Below are 18,380 nucleotides of genomic sequence, written 5' to 3'. Positions count from 1 at the left end.
TACACTATTGCCATTTTGGGTTGGATAATTCTCTGTCATGGGGGCTGTCTGAGCACTGTAGGATACTTAGCAACATCCCTGACCTCTACCCATTAGATGCCGTTAGCATCTTCCCATTTGTGGCAATCAAAAACATCTCCAGACATTGACAATATGTCCCCTGGGGGCAAAATTTCCCTCAATTTAGAATCACCGTTTACAGAAACTACATTGCAGAGAATTTAGGGCACTGGCTCAGGGTCATAAAGACACTGAGTAATAGAGCCAGGGCTTGACTCTTGTCTCTGGCATCTAGCTCTACAATGCAACCTAGGAGACACTCCATCCTGTAATTCCTTTAGTGTTTCTCTTGAACTATGAACATCACTAACATAGATAATATTGTAACATAAGTAAAAGGGAAGTAGTAACATACAGTCAGCTCTCCGTATCTATGTGCCCTGGACTCACTCAACAACCACAGGTAAGTGAAAATATTACAACAATTAAAAACACAAAAACAATATAGTATAACAATGTTGGATTGGGTATTATAAGTAATCTAGAGATGATTCAAATTATAGAAGGATGTGTGTAAGTTATATGTACACACTATACCATTTTATATAAGAGATTTGAGCATCTGCAGATTTTGGTATCAGTCAGGAGGTGTCCTGAAATCAATCGATTTATATAAAAGTGCCTGTTAAATACTAAAGTATTATGAAAATTTCACATAAGCATATGTGTGTTAGAATCTACCCTGAGATAAACGTGGGGGGCTCACAGAAGACATGAAAAACTAGGAGCAAAGTAAACTGCAAACTAAAAGGTAGATCTGCTGCTGACTTCAAGTTCTGAACTGCAAAACTGATCTTAAACGGTAAAGTGCTTAATGCAATCTGGCTGTTGTCGGCATCTTTCCAAAACATTGTATTAGCGGTTGCAGTGGAATGTTGCCAGCAGCCAGATGAACAGTTTTTAGTCCCTCATGAGTAGTCGGTACAAACCGAGAGCGCTCATCCTCATCATTTCTTAGAGCGATGGAGCTGGGCCGAACCAAAATAGCTTTCTCCAGGCATACTAAGTGAAGCTAGAAAACCCTCGTTTGGCAAAATAAAAATAAAACCATACACAATGCCTAGGCTCATAGAAACCTGACATCTAAGAAATCTATGGATACATTGTGAGTTCTCAGTCTTACACCAGCTTCCTTTAAAGCAGGACTGGATGCACGGGCAATCCTCAAACCTTTGTCTAACCAGAGGAAGCGTGTTCTCATCTTGCATGTGTGAAATGCCATAACCTGACCTAGTTCTGCATTAACATTCTTGTACGTGACCAATTCTCATGTGAAATCTGTCACTCACTGGCTCTTAAGTGACTAAACAAGATTATGCAAAAGAGAAAACTGTGGCAATAGGTCTGCAGTTCTATTGAGCTTCAGAGAGAGTATTAAGTTTCTTGTCCCTTTGAACAAAATGACACAGCTGGTGATAAAGCAAGCATTTTTCTTAAAAATCTCTCATCACTCCCAATTTCCTACTGCATCTAGATATTTCCATCATTTTTCTTTTCCTCATGATTTCCTAGTGGTCTCTATCTCTAATAGGACTGTCCATCTTTAAAGACCTCATGTCAACACATTCCTGAAATGAACTGGAACCTCCTAAAGGTTTATCTTTCAGCTTAGTACTTGTCATCTAAAAAAGCGAGCTTATTCAACCTCTTTCCCATTTCATCAATCAGTGTGAAGAGAGAGGAAGGACCAAAACCAGCTGATTTACAGCTATTAACAGTGCCTTGCACCAAATAAAACAAAAGTTCACAAAATCACCTGAATAGTTTACTGAGCAAGTCTCCCTTCATGGAGTCAGTGAGAGAGAAGGTAGACAATAGAACAAGGTAGTTTAGTCCATTGTGACCAAATGGAGAGATTACTTTGCCTGTGTCTATGGTTACTCAGACTCTATTTAAAAAATGAATAAGTTTTCTTCGGTTGCAATTTGGGTGAATCTGTGCCATTGCATAGTATGCCAAGGCTTTTTTTCCCATAATCCTGGCTGGTGGCATTAGGCAAGTGTCTGGGAGGGGTCTCAGGCCTATAGGCAGCCCCTAATTTTCATGCGTTGTAAAAAGCAAAAGCCTCTTTTACTGATTGGGTACTTGTGGAAGAAAACCAGGCACATACCAAGCTATTCTCTTATTTGGTTCCTCTATCACACAAGAGATACATGTTTGGGGAGTTACTGACTACACTCCCAGAAAAAAAGGTGCCTCCATTTTAAAAATTGAAAGAAAAAAAGCATGTTGTTCACTATCCAGAGCCAAGTCCACTTCTGAAACCAAACTCTGTGGCCAGGTAAAGGATCCTACATACGTATAAAGCATTCCTTTTTTTCCAGAAATAGAACAAACTACTCTAGATTCCAAATTTATTCCTTGTAAGCTTATTAAAAAACTCTCAAAGTTACAACTAAGGTACTATAGTTACAAAAGTTCCCTAGAACTTCATTCGTTTTAAAATGATGCAACTTCTCCGGACAAGTCATGCCAGAGGCAAATAGACAGTCATTTGTATGATAACAATGGCCTTCTCCATCCTTCCATGCCAGGCCATTGTAAAGGAAGCAGCCATGATGCTCAACACATTTTCACAGCATGAATGGATTTCATCACTAGTCTTTCAAATGTTCCAAGTGTGTTGCAGACAGATAAACAAGCTCTGCTTGGAGGAAGTGCCTGAATTTGAAGCTGTAGAGCATATCTTCTCTATTCAGAGTGTGTTGAGTGAAGCAATACATTGTAATGAAATACAGTAAGCAGTGTTGTGGATAGGCAGACACCTTCATATTAATAATAAAAAAAATCGTTGGATTCAGTGGATACGGTAGGCTGGATATATAGATGATGTTGTTACCATCACTCAGTTCTATTCCACTGAAAAGATATTTACTTGCAATCTCCTTCAATGAAGAAGACTTCAGAGAAGTCTGTTATCCCTTAGAAATACACACAGAGGCACACACACACACATATTCAGGAGTTAGAACTACTCTTTCGTGTCAGTGTACACATTGATCATTATGTGGGTAATAAAACAATTCATTTATAACTGATTCAGGTTACTGCTATTGACCTTGATGGTTACTGGCTCCTGACTCCATAAAATGTGCTATGTCACTTAACAAATCTAAATGGTAATCAGTAGTAACCTTATACAATGCAATCAGCAGAAGTGATGAATTTTTATAAGCAGAGAGTGACCATGCATGGGCAATAACAGAAAACCTGCTGTTCCTCAGTTGATAGAAGGAATATATATGTTCCAACCCAGTAATGGAGTGCTGTTAGCAATCAAAACATGACTTAGAAAGCTCTTGTGGTAGAGACAGGTATTCTGAAACAGATTTCCTAAAATTTCCTTTCTGGAGAAACTTATTTCTTTATTATTATCATTATTATTAACATAGTCTTAGTACAAAGCATTTTTCTTTTATTCTAACTAAGTGCACAAACCCAAACTTTTATTGCAGAATATTAATAATGTAAAAGCCATTTCCTTTTAACATCATGAATCACACTGGTAAACGGCAGCTTCAAAATTACGTACTGAACAAGTTAATTGGTAATAGTCATAATGGTGAGGGTAATGGTGAGGAAGAAGGAATGTATTTTCTCCAAAGTGTGGAATTGTGTAAATTATAAGTGGATCAATAGTTGATCTCCCCTTCCTCACCACCATTGTATCTCCAGCACAACACTGAGGAAATATTTCTTTCTTTAAATAATTATTGTGTGACTAATTCACTATTAGGCTAGGCAAGATGTAAAAATGCCTGGAATTTGTATGCTGTCTTGATTCTCTCTCAATCAGGCTGTATGTGCTTGAAGAAGCACCATCAGACACTGAACTACAAAGTATCATCTAAGACTGTGAGGGCCTGGAAATGGCTCTGAGGACTCTTCCAGTCGAATCTATTCCTATCTCTTTCTCTTTTGTTGATAGGATTTGGTATGCAAAAAAGGACAATTTCCCTTTTTTTTTTGAGACGGAGTCTTACTGTGTTGCCCAGGCTGGAGTGCAGTGTGTGGTCTCAGCTCACTGCAACCTCTGCCTCCCAGGTTCACACCATTCTCCTGGCTCAGCCTCCCGAGTAGCTGGGATTACAGGTACCTGCCACCATGCCCAGCTGATTTTTGTATTTTTAGCAGAGATGGGGCTTCACCATGTTAGCCAGGCTAGTCTTCAACTCCTGACCTCAGGTGATCTGCCCGCCTCAGCCTCCCAAAGTGCTGGGATTACAGGCGCGAACCACTGTGCCCGGCCATGTCACTTTTTTTAACCACCTTTCCTCCAGTGAGCTCATCACTTTCCTCACTAAATCTCCATTTTTCACAAAGCCCACTGCCCTCCCTCCCAGGAGCAGTACAGGATCGGAGAATTCACTCTCATCTGGGTTGACCCGAAAATGCAAAAGGACAGAAAAGCCTACTTAATTCCTGATATAGTTTGGAATGTTTATCTCTGCCTGAATCTCATGTTGAATTGTAATCCCCAAAGCTGGAGGTGGGGCCTGGTGGGAGGTGTTTGAGTCATGAAGGTGGATCTCTTGTGGCTTGGTGCTATCCTCATGATAGTGAGATCCAGTCATTTAAAAGTTTGTGGTGGCCAGGCACTGTGGCTCACGTCTGTAATTCCAACACTTTTGGTGACCAAGGCGAGCAAATCACTTGAGGTCAGGAGTTTGAGACCAGCCTGTCCAACATGGTGAAACCTCGTCTCTAGTAAAAATAGGAAAATGAGCCCAGGTGTGGTGGTACATGCCTGTAATCCCAGCTACTAGGGAGGCTGAGGCAGGAGAATTGCTGGAACCCAGGAGGTGGAAGTTGCAGTGAGCCAAGATTGTGCCTGGGCAACAAGAGTGAGACTCCGTCTCAAAAAAACAAAGTTTGTGGCACTTCCACCCCTGCTTGTTCCTGCTCTGGTCATATGACATACCTGTTCTCCCTTCACCTTCTGCCATGATTATAGTTTCCCTGAGGCTCCCCAAATGCTAGCACCATGCTTCTTACATAGACTGCAGAACTAAGAGCAAATTAAACATCTTTATAAATTACCCAGTCTCGGGATTTCTTTATAGCAATGCAAGAACAGGGTAACACACTTCCTTATTTTATACTTTGGACAAAATCTTGTGAGATAGTTGCTGCTCCCAAATAACTCCCTCCCAGAAATGGCTGACTTTCTCTAATGTTTAGAGTTTTTTGCAAGCTTGAATGCATTTTTTCTTCCTCTTTGCTGTCCCTTATCTCACACTATTCTGCTCAAATATCATTTTTTCAGAGAAGGTTTTCCCGTTGTTCTCTACATTCCCAGCACCCACCCCTGCCTTGTTACCTGTCCTACCATTGTATGCCCATTGCACCAAACGCCTTTACTTTATAGCCTTCTTCAACGTTTGTTATCACATATTTATTTGGAGGTCACTTAATTACATGACAGTGTCCCCAACTAGACCCACCAAGGCCATCTCTGTTCTAGCTTACTCTTGCATCCTCAGTGCTTCTTCAGTGTTTAACATACAGTAAATGCTCAATCTGCAGTTAAGTGAAAACATTAATAAAAAGCATTGTCAGACTATCATATCGGTGCTAAGGAATGAATACTAGATGAAACACAGGTCCTTCCTTGCCATAATTTTAATTCTAAAAAACAAAATCTTCCTCCTGTGTTTAAGCACAGGTTCTATCTTCCTGCGTCTACACCAACACACCTAGCAGGAATTTAAGAAGTCTACTTGCAGACCAGTACAAGTGGGGAAATAAAATAACATATCCTAAATGCAATGTGTGATCTTGGATTGGATCATAGACTGGGAAAAAATAATCCCAAAGCCCATTATGTAGACACTGGTGCAAAATGAATATGTACTCTAGGTGAGATTTTGTGTCAAGATTACATTTCTTGATTTTGATCACTGTACTCTGATTTTGTAAGAGAAAGTCCTTGTTAGGAAATACACACTGAATTATTTAAAAAAGGAATGATGACTACAACTGAGGTTTCAAATGGTTCAGGGGAAAATACATATCTACATAAATATGTTTTGTATACGTACTCTCAAATGGCTTGTGTGTGCATGTACACTCACACATATAGAGAATGGTAAAGCAAATGTTAACAATTACTGAACCTGAGTAAGGACATAAGGAATTCCATATACTATTCTTGCAAGTTTTCTCCAACTATAAAATTATTTGAAAATCAAAGGTTTAAAAAAAAATCTCAGGTTGGGTACGGTGGCTCATGCCTGTAATCCCAGCACTTTGGGAGGTCAAGGCGGGCGGATCACCTGAGGCCAGGAGTTTAAGACCAGCCTCGCCAATATGGTGAAACTCCTCTACTAAAAATGTAAAAACTAGCTGGGCATGGTAGCGGGCACCTGTAATCTCAGCTACTCAGGAGCCTGAGGCAGGAAAATCGTTTGAACCCTGAAGGCAGAGGTTGCAGAGAGCTGAGATCGCACCACTGCACTCTAGCCTGGGTGACAGAGCGAGACTGTCTCAAAAAAAAAAAAAAAAAAAAAAAAAAAAAAAAAACTCTGAGGAAGGTATATATATATGTGTAATTTGGGGTACATATGACACATAATCATGCTAATATTTATATACATATTTTGCCTTTGTGGTTAGGTTTTCAGTGTAACATGTGCTAGAGGATCTATAACTAGAGTTACTTTTACATCAGAAGAACCAACCATGAAACTTACTGATGCTTTAATACAAGTATATAAAAGTGTAACAATATATATATTTTTAAGATCTGGGTTGTGAGTAGTTATGATGTCTTCCAGCACCAGCAGGATGGGAAGAAAAGTCTCAGACTATCCTATATAACATGAAAAACTATTCATAAAGTAGTCAGTTTAAAGTAAAATAGTAAAGTCACACACTTTGGGATGTGTTGGACTCTAGAAAAGACAGATTTATTTACTGAGAAAAGTTAAAGTGAAGCCCTTCTTAAATTTCTCACTTCCGTCTATCACATAAGCATTGTGCTCCAAGCTGGGGTTGAGGAGAGGAAGACGTTGAAGCTTATTCTTTGTGCATCATTTTAAAACAGGGCTTTTCTCCAATGGGTGAGATCCTACTAGGGTCAATGTGGCTACTCATTAACTCTCCTAGCTTCCCTACTTCTGAAATTTTCTTAAATGAAAATAGAACCAGAGTGAAGAGAGTAGAGGAAGAAGTCAGCATGAATGACAATTGATAGGGTAAACACACATTTATCGAGTTCAAGCATAACAAATCAGCATTTGTGCAATGCCTGACTCAGAGAAAATCCACATATAATTTGAAAATTGGACTGCCATAAAAAAAACACAAAAAAGAATTATCTCACCAATTGGTCTGACAAAGGAAGCTACGTGATGGCATTTAGCAGAGGATGCAGAACAAAACAGCTTGGTAAACAAATGAAGTCATTACAAGAGAAGGGCATAAGGTTGACTCCAGATGTAGCAAATACAAAATAAAATCAGGTTTTTAAATGCTACAAATACAAACGCTTGTTCTTTAGTAGCAGTCCCTGACCTTTTCACAAATTGGGTTATAGGATTGGTAATAACTAAGTGCATTATCAGTTTTCCATGTCAATCTTCTGGACTATGCACAGATGTTATCAAATAACACTCTTAGAATAAGAAAGCAAATTTTTATGCATCCATTATATGTAAATTTATTTTACATATGATGATACAGTTTTAATAATTTGAGCAGCTTTTGATAAGTTCACATACTAACAAAACCAAAAGAGTTAAAGAAGTCTCAGAAAACAAAATAGAAATCAAAAAGTCTTAGCAAGCTCTCCCATCTCTTAAATCTACATGTGGAAATCACTACTAATGCTGATATTTAGAAGTGGGTGCTTTTATCTTTAAAGAACCCTGTTTGAATAGATATGCTCCAGGCATTGCGCTTGGACCATTTGTTTTACCAGCTGTTTCTAAAAATATGTTCACGATGGAAACCTTTTCTGCCTCCTCCAAAATTGCTTTTCTGAGGGCTTTTTCCCCCTTCCACAATGGAAAGGGTAAAGATATGGAAAACAACATCTGCTGAAAGATCTCACAGCTTCAGGGGTGGACTATAGTCATAAGATGCATGTGGAAAAAAAAGAACCATCAAAAAACCCTGATAAACTAAATGACTAAAGAGACTGCTGCATTCTCTTGGATTAAAGGTAATCAAATGTTTTAATTCATTAATAAAATCTTTGTAGCTGCAGTGACAGATGTTCCCTACATGGAAGAGAGTCTCAATTAATCTGCAGCTGGCTTAATTTTCTGGACATCCTATCGAGGGAGAGACGGAAGAGGAACGGGGAGGTAGAGAGATACAAATGTAAAGTTTTAAATTACTTATTTGCAACTGCATCTTTTTCTCTAACCAGCAGATGTACAGATGAGAACTGTTCAGGCATTAAGTATGTACACAACACCCGAAGCTGGGTTAAAGGATCAAGCATATTCCCAAGACTCTGGTGAAAGCCACTTCGTGTTCCATCTGTGTTCCTGGGTTCCAAGCACACATTTTAAACTTTCTGGTAATGGGTCATTTACAGGATAGCTTGTGCTCACTGCTGCTGCATTACCACCTGGTGTATCCATGGACAATTTGTCAGTTGATGAACAGAACTGACCTTATGGAACTAATGTGTTAAATTATATAGAGCCCTGCATATCATCATCATCATCATCATCTTTGAATTCCTCCAGCAGCTTTCCTTGCAGGGCCATACATCATAATTCAACCCAGGAAAAAAGGATTCACTATTTTTTAAAAATTTACTGGTTTGGCAAAGCTTCTGTATCTAAATATTAACAACATTTCTCTTGCTGGTCTCCTAGTATAGTCTTCTATATTTTAAGAAATAACAGGTATCCCTTCTCTCGGATTACAAATGTAATACATGCTCTGCACAGATTTTTGTTGTTGTTGTGTTTCATTTTTTAAGACAGGGTCTTGCTCTGTTGCCCAGGCTGGAGTGCAGTGGTGTGATCATGGCTCACTGCACCCTTGACGTCCCAGGCTCAAGCAATCCTCCCACGTCAGCCTCCCAAGTAGCTGAGACTACAGGCATGTGCCACCATGCCCAATTTCTACACAGAAGTTTTGGAGTATGATTACCAAAGTATCAGTCACCACCTAGAGATAAACACTAAGTCTGTTATTGATAATATAATTCTTATAGCTGATTCAGGACATGAAGTCTCTGATTTCCAATAAATACTCAGTAAATTTGGCATGAAATTTTATTAGGCTAAATTTGGTATAATGTTTTCAATATTTAGATAATAAATTTCATGAATCGGGAGGTTATTGGTATAGATTACCCAAGAGAGAGACAAAAGAGGAGAGGGGATGAGAACTGTAGATACACGTTCAGGAATTGCCTTTGATGTAGATCACATGCCTTATTTTGTCTGGGGACTATAATATTTGACCTTCTCTTGACACAAAGATGGATCATGTTAGCTCAAATGTAGGCTAATTCAGCTTTCCAAAATAGCTCTCTCTCCTTTGTTATAAGGCTTAAAGTGAAAAAATTCTAGATTTAGCCTAGAGACTTTTTTATAGGCATGAATTATCTTTCCACACAGTCCTTAGAAGTCTCTTTAAGTAGATTTCTAAACTGATCTTGGCCTTCTAATTATATTTATCCTAAGGTAGTTTTTTTTTGTTGTTGTTTGTTTGTTTGTTTTGGAAATCTATTTTGTACCTTTAATCTTTTTTTTTTTTAAACTGAGATTAAAAGTTATCTTAATGCTTGTTATCTAAGTGACAGATGCTTAAACTGGTAACTTCTGGGACCTCAATAAAATAGATGAGTCTTAACATCATCATTATTAGTTCACAATAAAACTTTACATGTAAAAAGGCCTTCAGTCTTCGAAATCTACTCAGTCTAGTGTGGCAATATAGAGAACTTTAAAACTCTTGTTTTGGGGGATGTTTATTTGTTTTCAAAGCCTGAGGAAAAAAACTTCAAAGAAAAACTGTAGGGAAGGACATTGCCAACCTTTATTTTGCTGATTAAGAATGCTATACATAGTAACAGAATGCTGCTTTTGTAAAAGACATTGATTTTAGCCATCCAAAAACACGTGATACAGTATCCGAATATAGGGCAGTTCTGTAAGTTTGACTTTGTGCAGACTCACTATATTGTCCTTGCTTTTCTCATTTCACTATGGGTCACTGAAAGCTTTGGCATAGACTGGTACTAGTTTTAAATTCGAGTTTGGGAACCGGTACTCTAGGTTGCTTAATCTGCCCTCTGTGTGGGCAGATAACGTTACTGAGAACACATCACTAGAGCATATATTTGAGTTTGTGCCACAAGAGACTTTTAGTCCCCACTAACTGCTTCACAACTTGTCTGTAATCTCTTAGTTCCCTTTGTGACTAAAATAACAGAGTTGTAGATTTGAGCCCTAAGTGGGTCAATGATATTGTCTTGTGTGGCAACAATGTCCAGTAGAGGGAAGATAATAAATTTCATACTACTTCTGAATTCTCTGTTGGATGCTATCTCAGTTTAGAATAGAAATCTTTGGATATACAATCAAAAACAATCTTAACATACAATATCAGTAAAATGGCATGGATTAAAGTTAGGAAACCTGGGATTTAATTACAACTCCAATAAAGACTAGCTCAAATCAATTTACCTTTGCAGGCATCAGTTTTGTCACCTCAACCAAAAGCATTACAATGAACTCTAAAATTCATCAAGCTTATAGTTTGAGGTTATATAAACTCTGAGATTATCTGAGAAAAAAAGACATGGGAAAAAAAAAGGTCTTAGCTTATGGGAATTTGGAAGGGATTGCTGTTTAATTTGATAATGTCACCAAGAGTTTATTCAACCAGAAATTTTACTGAGAGCACATCCTTCCAAATTTATGAAAGGGCAATATTTAAAGGAAATTAAGAAATAAAAAACACTGTGTGTCTCATTATGTCTTGTTTGACCTTCATGGGGTCTCTTTTAGTGTTTTTAAAATATTTAATTTGGATGCCTTTAAATGAGGGCATGTTCTCTTCAGTTCAGAGTTCCCATGACTGCAGACTGCATCAGGTCTGGTCTATTTCATCTATTCATGTTATGCAGCTGGCCCCTGGGGACAGTGTTTTCCCTTGCTTTATAGGGAAAGCTAGTAATGAGTAAGTGTAAACAAACAAGTAAACAAACCAACTAGCCACATGGTAAAATGCGAGGTTATTGTAAGCAGAAAGGGAGAAAAAGTCCTTGTCAGGCCATCAGGAGTGCCTAATTTATCCTTGTTTTCCTTTTGTTCTCCATAATCTCTTTGATCTCCAAAGCTTATTGAAACACTTATTGCAATAGGTTATTTTAGAAGATGACCCCGTGCCTCCTGCCTCCAAAGCCTTTCCTAACGCCTCCATATTTTTTGCCTCCTTGCATCATCTCTTCATTTTGTTTGCTTTCTAGTTCAGAACCTTACAACTCCAAACACAAAACCACACCAGGGGGCCCTGCTAATGTAGAAAGTTCATAATGTTATCACTAAGCACCTGGCTCTCCAAAGTTAACCTCATGCTCCCTCTGGGGTTTCGGATACATTAAGATTTAGCTTCATGGTTTACCCCATGTTTATATATGAGTCTTTCATATTTCTTCTCCATAGATTTCTAATGCGAAAGATGTTAAGGGGGTAAGCATTAACTTATACTGCATGTTCTCAACAAGTTGGAGCTAAATGATGACTTAACACAAGGAAACAACAGACAATGGAGTCTACTTGAGCAGGGAGGGTGAGAGAATGGAGGGAGCAGAAAAGGTAACTATTTGATACTGGGCTTAATACCTAGATGATCAAATTATACGTACGACAAAACTCCATGACACATGTTTACATAGGTAACAAACCTTCATGTGTACCCCTAAACCCAAAATAAAAGTTAAAAACTTCTTAAGGAAAAGCCATTTTTGCAGTAGTACTAAATCTGGCCATGAACCTGTATTTTCATAGCCTGCTCTGGTCTAATCTGCTGCCAGGTGGTAGAACACGTTATTCACCTCAGGACATAGGATGCTCCTTCCTGTACCATACTGTATAATCTGCTACCTTCAACATTTAGAGGGTTAAGATATAAATAAATGCTTTTGCTCACAGTGCAGGCAGGAGTCCTAGATATGGTGCCCCTCCATTGTGTCCTCTTCATTCACTGCCTGTGTCACCAAGAATGTTTTTCCCACTTACCTCACAAAACTTATAAAGCTACAAATCAAAGAGTACAGGCAAAGAAGAGGCTCTCAGCAGGTTGTGAAGTCGTTTAGACATTTGTCAGCTCAAAAACCCACAGCCAAGGTCTGGGGAAGAATTACTGGGATATGACACAGTTTGTGGACTGGAGATCAAGGAAGCTACTGCCAAAGAGGTCTGAAATTGGGGGCGAACGCAGCCCACACATAGCAGAGGTGGGGAGCTCAGAAGACAGATTGGCAAAGCGAAGGGCAAGATGTTAAGCACTTAACCAAAGATGTAGTGTACAAGCTGGGTGGAGATGACCCTGGTTTAGTTTGTTACTGTGTTTCATGTCTGAGATAGTGGCTTATCTAAAACAAAGGTGGGAAATGTCCTTAAAGATGAGCTTTTAGGGCTGGATGCGGTGGCTCACACCTGTAATCCCAGCAGTTTGGGAGGCCAAGTGGGGGCAAATCTCGAGGTCAGGAGTTCGAGACCAGCCTGGCCAACATGGTGAAACCCCGTCTCTACTAAAGATACAAAAATTAGCCAGGCATGGTGGCTCACGCCTTTAGTCCTAGCTACTCAGGAGGCTGAGGCAGGAGAATTGCTTGAACCTGGGAGGCGGAGTTTGTAGTGAGCCAAGGTTGCACCACTGCACTCCAGCCAGGGTGACAGAAAAAGACTCTGCCTCAAAAAAAAAAAAAAAAAAAAAAAAAAGGTTTTAATGTCCTATTGTATCCTATGTGGTCTCATGTACTTAGCGGAGAACTCAGCAAATGTTGGGATCGACTATAAAATGGGCAGGAAGGTCTTATCTATTTAGACTACACATTTTTAACCTATCAACTTCTCTAGATTGGGGTAAACCATGACCTCTGAGCCAAATCCAGCTCCATCTCTGCTTTTTTAAATCAAGTTTCATGAAAACAGAGCCCTGCTCATTAGTTTATTTGCATGGCTGCTATTGTGTCATAAGAGCTGATTGAGTAGTTAGGACAGGGACTCTAACACCCTCAAAGTGTGAAATACTTACACCCCAGCCCTTACATAAAGAAAGTTTTCCAACTTTTGCTCTGGGTAATCAATCTGACAAATTTTAATACTGGGCAATACAGTATTGCCAATTTTCACGATCTTTTAGACAGAAGAGATCTCTGTGCTTCAAAGCCAAGATGGAAGCACTGCTCTAGGACAGAGGGTATGTAAACATTTTCAACTAGACACATTTTCCAGTTCATCATCTGGATTCAGGATGGGTTGTTGCGAGTGATATTATTTGTAATGGAATCCTCAGATGCTTGCACAGGCCATACTTGCCTTGGAATAAGGATTATAATAAAAGCAAACACAGTTTTAAAATGTTTCCTTTTTGATTGTGAATTTTAGGTCTTTCTAACTAATTTTAAGATTCTTTTCTTGCATAGGAAACTCAAAGACCCAAAAAAGTGTGTGTGTGTGTGTGTGTGTGTGTGTGTGTTTTGGTTTTTTAAATAGTTTTGGATGCATAATGCAAGGAAGTGAGGGAAAAGGGAGGATAAACAAATGGGTACAATTTTAAGAGATGTCAAAAGCATGTGGGTGTCAGAAAGGGTCTAAGATAAGAAATACAAGTTCCCCCTTTTTTTTTTTTTTGGCTTTCTTTTAGCTGTAACACCTAAATCACTGTGTTCCAAGGAACGTAATTGTTTCTGAAATAAAGAAAATACAGTATCTTAACCCAAGCTCTTGCTAAGAGTCTCTATTCTTAGAATCCGAACATCAGTTAAAGGTGGCTATTGTCTGAGCCTATGGTGGGAGCAGAACTGATAATTAATAATATGCTAGAAACCCCAAGTGCACATATTATTACATAGGTGATATCAAGGGAGACTCACCTCACATAAGTGTTGGTATTTCTCTCCAATATTGGAGTCATTCCTCCTTACAGGGAATCAGGGTAACTTGTTTTAACCACAATTATTTGAATAAATCATAATAGAATAATTTTATAACCACCATCAACCAAGATTCTTAAAGCCTTTTTGATACATAATAACCCATTTATCAACTACTTCCCAACCATGTAATACATTCAATACACAGACTCTTTTATTATCAAGGAGGCTGGCAGGTATTTCATATATTTAGGTTAATGGAAAATAAGCACTATGTAAGAGACAGGATAGCATAGTGATGGGTGTGCACGCTGGGGGCAGTTGGCTTGGGTTCAGATCCCATTTCTTCTACTTCCTTGCTGTGTGACCTTGATAACTTGCTTAGCTCCTCTGTGCCTCCATTTACCTATCTTTAAAATGGAGATAATAGACTCTCACATGATTGCTGTGAGGATTAAAGTAGTTAACAATGTGAAGTACTTAAGACTAGATTTCACTAAAGGAAGTGCTCATATTCACTGAATGATGAAACAAAGCTGTAGCAGTGGCAAACCTATAGGAGAAAGTTTAGAAATCACTTCAAAGGATGTTATTCAATGTTGTGTATGCTGCCACCGAAAGTTTCCTACAGGGAGGCCCGGAATGGTGGCTCACACCTGTAATCCCAGAACTTCGGGAGGCCAATGTGGGCAGATCACTTGAGGCCAGGAGTTTAAGACCAGCCTGGCTAACATGGTAAAACCCCGTCCTTACTAAAAATACAAAAATCAGCTGGGTGTGGTGGCGCCTGCCTGTAATCCCAGATACTCAGGAGGCTGAGGCAGGAGAGTTGCTTGAATCTGGGAGGCAGAGGTTGTAGTGAGGTGAGATCACGCCACTAAATTCCAGCATGGGTGACAGAGTGACCAAAAAAAAAAAAAAAAAATTATGGGGGCAACTAAACTTCACATCAAATTAAAGCAAAATACTGCACTATCAGAACCCCAATTAAATTATCTATCTTGTCGAATTAGAAGGACTAAAAAGCTGCAACACTTTCCTTTTTAATTCCCAGACCTCTCAAACTCTTTTATAAAGCAATGATTAAGTATCTTACCATAAAATGATCTTTTTAGAAGCTGTACTTGCTTTCCGCAATACTATGGTTCTCATGCTGTTTTAAATGTTAATATACTAACTTACTCTATTAGAAAATGTGGAAGCAAAGGGCATTGACATATTTCACCATGCAGTTGGTCAATTAACATGCATCACATACTGTAACTAAATAAAACTCATTAGAGTTTAAAAGTTCTAAAAGCTAACTACATAATGGAAATATGTTATAGATTCTATGTGCTCAGAAATGTATCTGGGATAGTCTTTCCAAAGCTCAAGAGACAGAATTTGAAAACCTAAGAAATATCCTGTTCATTGTCAATGTTAGTAAAACAGGAATATTTGGAGGAAACAAAATTAGTCAAAGTGGACATTCTCATGAAGACATGGTCATAACTTTTGTGGCATTTACAAACAGAGTAATCAGGAGTTCTAATTTTGTTTCACTGTCTTCATTTTGCCATTGGCACAATCATAATACATTTAAACTCCATTTTATCTATGACAGCTAAAGCTAAGGACCTCCTTGAGGCAATAAGGAAACACTAGTCATGCTAAGCTCCACAAAGGAGCGTGTCAAAATTCGAAAACTTAGTGCTCTGAGAAATGTTGAAGAATGACTGGCACACTGTAATAGAAAGAAAATGTCTATTTTCAAATAGTTTGGGTTTAAATATTACCTCTACCATTTATGTGCAGGTATGTGAACTTGAACAAGCAAACTTAAAATCCCAATTTTCTCACTTGTAAGATGACCAAGGGAGTTTTTATCTCACAATCACTTAAAATGAAATTTAAATAAAATACTCTGTTTTCATATACCCAGTATAGTACCTGGGCTAGTGGTGTGCCAGAGCCAGTTTATGACAACTGATTGCAAAATTTCTAGCAAATTTACAAGCTGGTTGTTAAAATATGGCCATTTTCAAAAGTTTATATATATATATATGTACAGTTACAAGTATATTAAAAACAGAGATAATTAAGAACTTAAAACTCTGTACTTCCTAATTATTTAACTAAATTTTACTATTGTCTATTGAGGTTCTCGATGTCTATAGTGTACATATGCCACATAATTGTGTGCGAGTGAGCACACTTCCCAATTCTGAGTTTAGGGCTATCATATTGGTAGCTAGAAATCAGCCAAAGTGGGAGTATTTTACACTATACAGAAACTGGAAAACTGCAAAATAGGGCTGTGTGTGTGTGTGCTGGTTTTAAAATATTTATCAGCAAGCAGTTGTACCTGGCTCATAATCAATATCTCTTCCTTTCCTCCTTCCTTTCTTTTACCTTTCCCTCCTCCTCTTTCTTCACCTTTTGTGTTTCCCTTCCTTCTTTTATCAGAAAGTTGTTCCTCATTCTTGGCCTTTCCCCCCTTACCCTTAAGAAAAACCAATAGCTACCTGGCCTGACTGAAAGATCTCATCAGAAAACCACAGATCTTGATATGCTTTCTCTTTTTCAAATTAAAAATACAGATTTTTCAACTGGGCGTGGTGGCTCACGCCTGTAATCCCAGTACTTTGGGAGGCCGAGCCGGGCAGATCACGAGGTCAGGAGATCAAGACCATCCTGGCTAACACGGTGAAACCCCGTCTCTACTAAAAAACTACAAAAAATTAGCCGGGCGCAGTGGCGGGCGCCTGTAGTCCCAGCTACTCAGGAGGCTGAGGCAGGAGAATGGCATGAACCCGGGAGGCGGAGCTGGCAGTGAGCCGAGATAGTGCCACTGCACTCCAGGCTGGGCGACAGAGCGAGACTCCATCTCAAAAAAAAAAACAAAAAAAAAAAACAAAGATTTTTCATCTGAAATCTTTAGGCATATTTAATCATCTTTAATCTATTAACATAGTACCTATTACTCATCTTTATATCTATTTGATATTCTTGTGCTCAATCCTTAAAGAGGGAAAGTTGTTACAAAGTGTCATTTTCATACTATTCGTATCCAACTAATCAAATCCTTCCAAGTAATGCATCAAATTGCCTGGATAATCACAGGTAGAGTCTAACATTTGGATAATTAACTGGGCACTTCATTCTACTTTTATCTCAAATTCAGATTCTGTTCTCAGAACTAAAGCTATTATGTATGTCGTGTTCTCTGGAATGGGAAAAGAATGAATTTAGGTCCAAGTTGAAGTGTTGGCTCTCTAATGCTTCCATGAATTAAAAAATAAAAAAGTAAAATGTGTATCAGTTGACTCAGAAAGATCAAAAGATAATCTTACCTCGAAATATGCATGAGGTGGAACCAGTGAGTTAAAAAGTTTTTTGTTTTTTTTTTGCCATCCTCAGATGCCTTGCTGAACACATTTATATTTTAATACATTAAACATAAACGAATTTTATAATAAAACATTTGCAGATTTCTATAAAGTTTCTCACCAATTCAGGAACAGGCACTGTTCTATACAGCAGAAATGATGCTCCCTCACTAGCAATTCCTGAAAAATGTCTTCAGTTGATCTGCTCCTGAAGAAAAGTTTCTGACTAGAAGGCTGGTAATTTGTGAAAAAAACTCTTTGGAAATTAGCTCTTACATGAAGTCCCTTTAACAGTAAGCCCATTGAGAAATCATACCAAAAATAATCAACAAGGGTTTCTTATTGTCGTTGATCAGATTGCTGTTTGAGTATAATTATCAGTAGTTTCCCACTGTAAGTTTTTCCTCCTTAAGTCAGGTAAAAAGTACAACTTATGACTTCCAGATGCAAACCAGTGATCAGTCTTACAATGTGACTGAAAGTTTGTTTTGCTTCTTTGTGAAGTTCCCTAGGGGTAAGGTTAAAAGTAGAGACAATAGGAGAGTGAGAAATAAAGGCAGAGGATTTCAAACCACATATTACAAACAGAGAACAGAATCACAGAACAACACCATGACAGTGGACTCCAAGACAAGATGGCAAGACAGATGTGCCAAACAGGAGACACATGCTTGACTGCTGTGCCGAGAAAAGAAAACACAAGAACGAAACCATACAGAGATGCTGCGAGAGCAGCTCTTAGGGCTGCCATGATCCAATGGAAATAATAATAAAAACAAGGACCCATGAAATTATAACTACAAAAGAATGTAATCCCCACAACTCATACACTGGACTTGCTGGGTTAGCCTAGATGTGTCACTTGGATGAAACAC

General features: G+C 38.5%; 1 protein-coding gene across 50 annotated transcripts in view; it reads right to left on the bottom strand.

Annotated features, from left to right (window-relative positions):
• The window catches only part of NRXN3 (neurexin 3), a 1,719,470-nt gene that overhangs the window by 31,113 nt on the left and 1,669,977 nt on the right, over positions 1-18,380 (bottom strand). The window contains exon 23 of one of the 50 annotated variants that reach the window (XM_065549168.2): positions 17,509-18,013. The exons of the other annotated variants lie outside the window; for them this stretch is intronic. Coding sequence (XP_065405240.1) covers positions 17,970-18,013 — 44 coding nt within the window. The 3' untranslated portion in view covers positions 17,509-17,969. Of the gene's footprint in view, positions 1-17,508; positions 18,014-18,380 lie in introns of those variants that run through there. 50 annotated transcript variants of the gene reach the window in all.

This window comes from Macaca fascicularis, chromosome 7, assembly GCF_037993035.2.
Source record: "Macaca fascicularis isolate 582-1 chromosome 7, T2T-MFA8v1.1".
NCBI lineage: Eukaryota > Metazoa > Chordata > Mammalia > Primates > Cercopithecidae > Macaca > Macaca fascicularis.
This window is presented reverse-complemented; position numbering and strand designations above follow the sequence as displayed.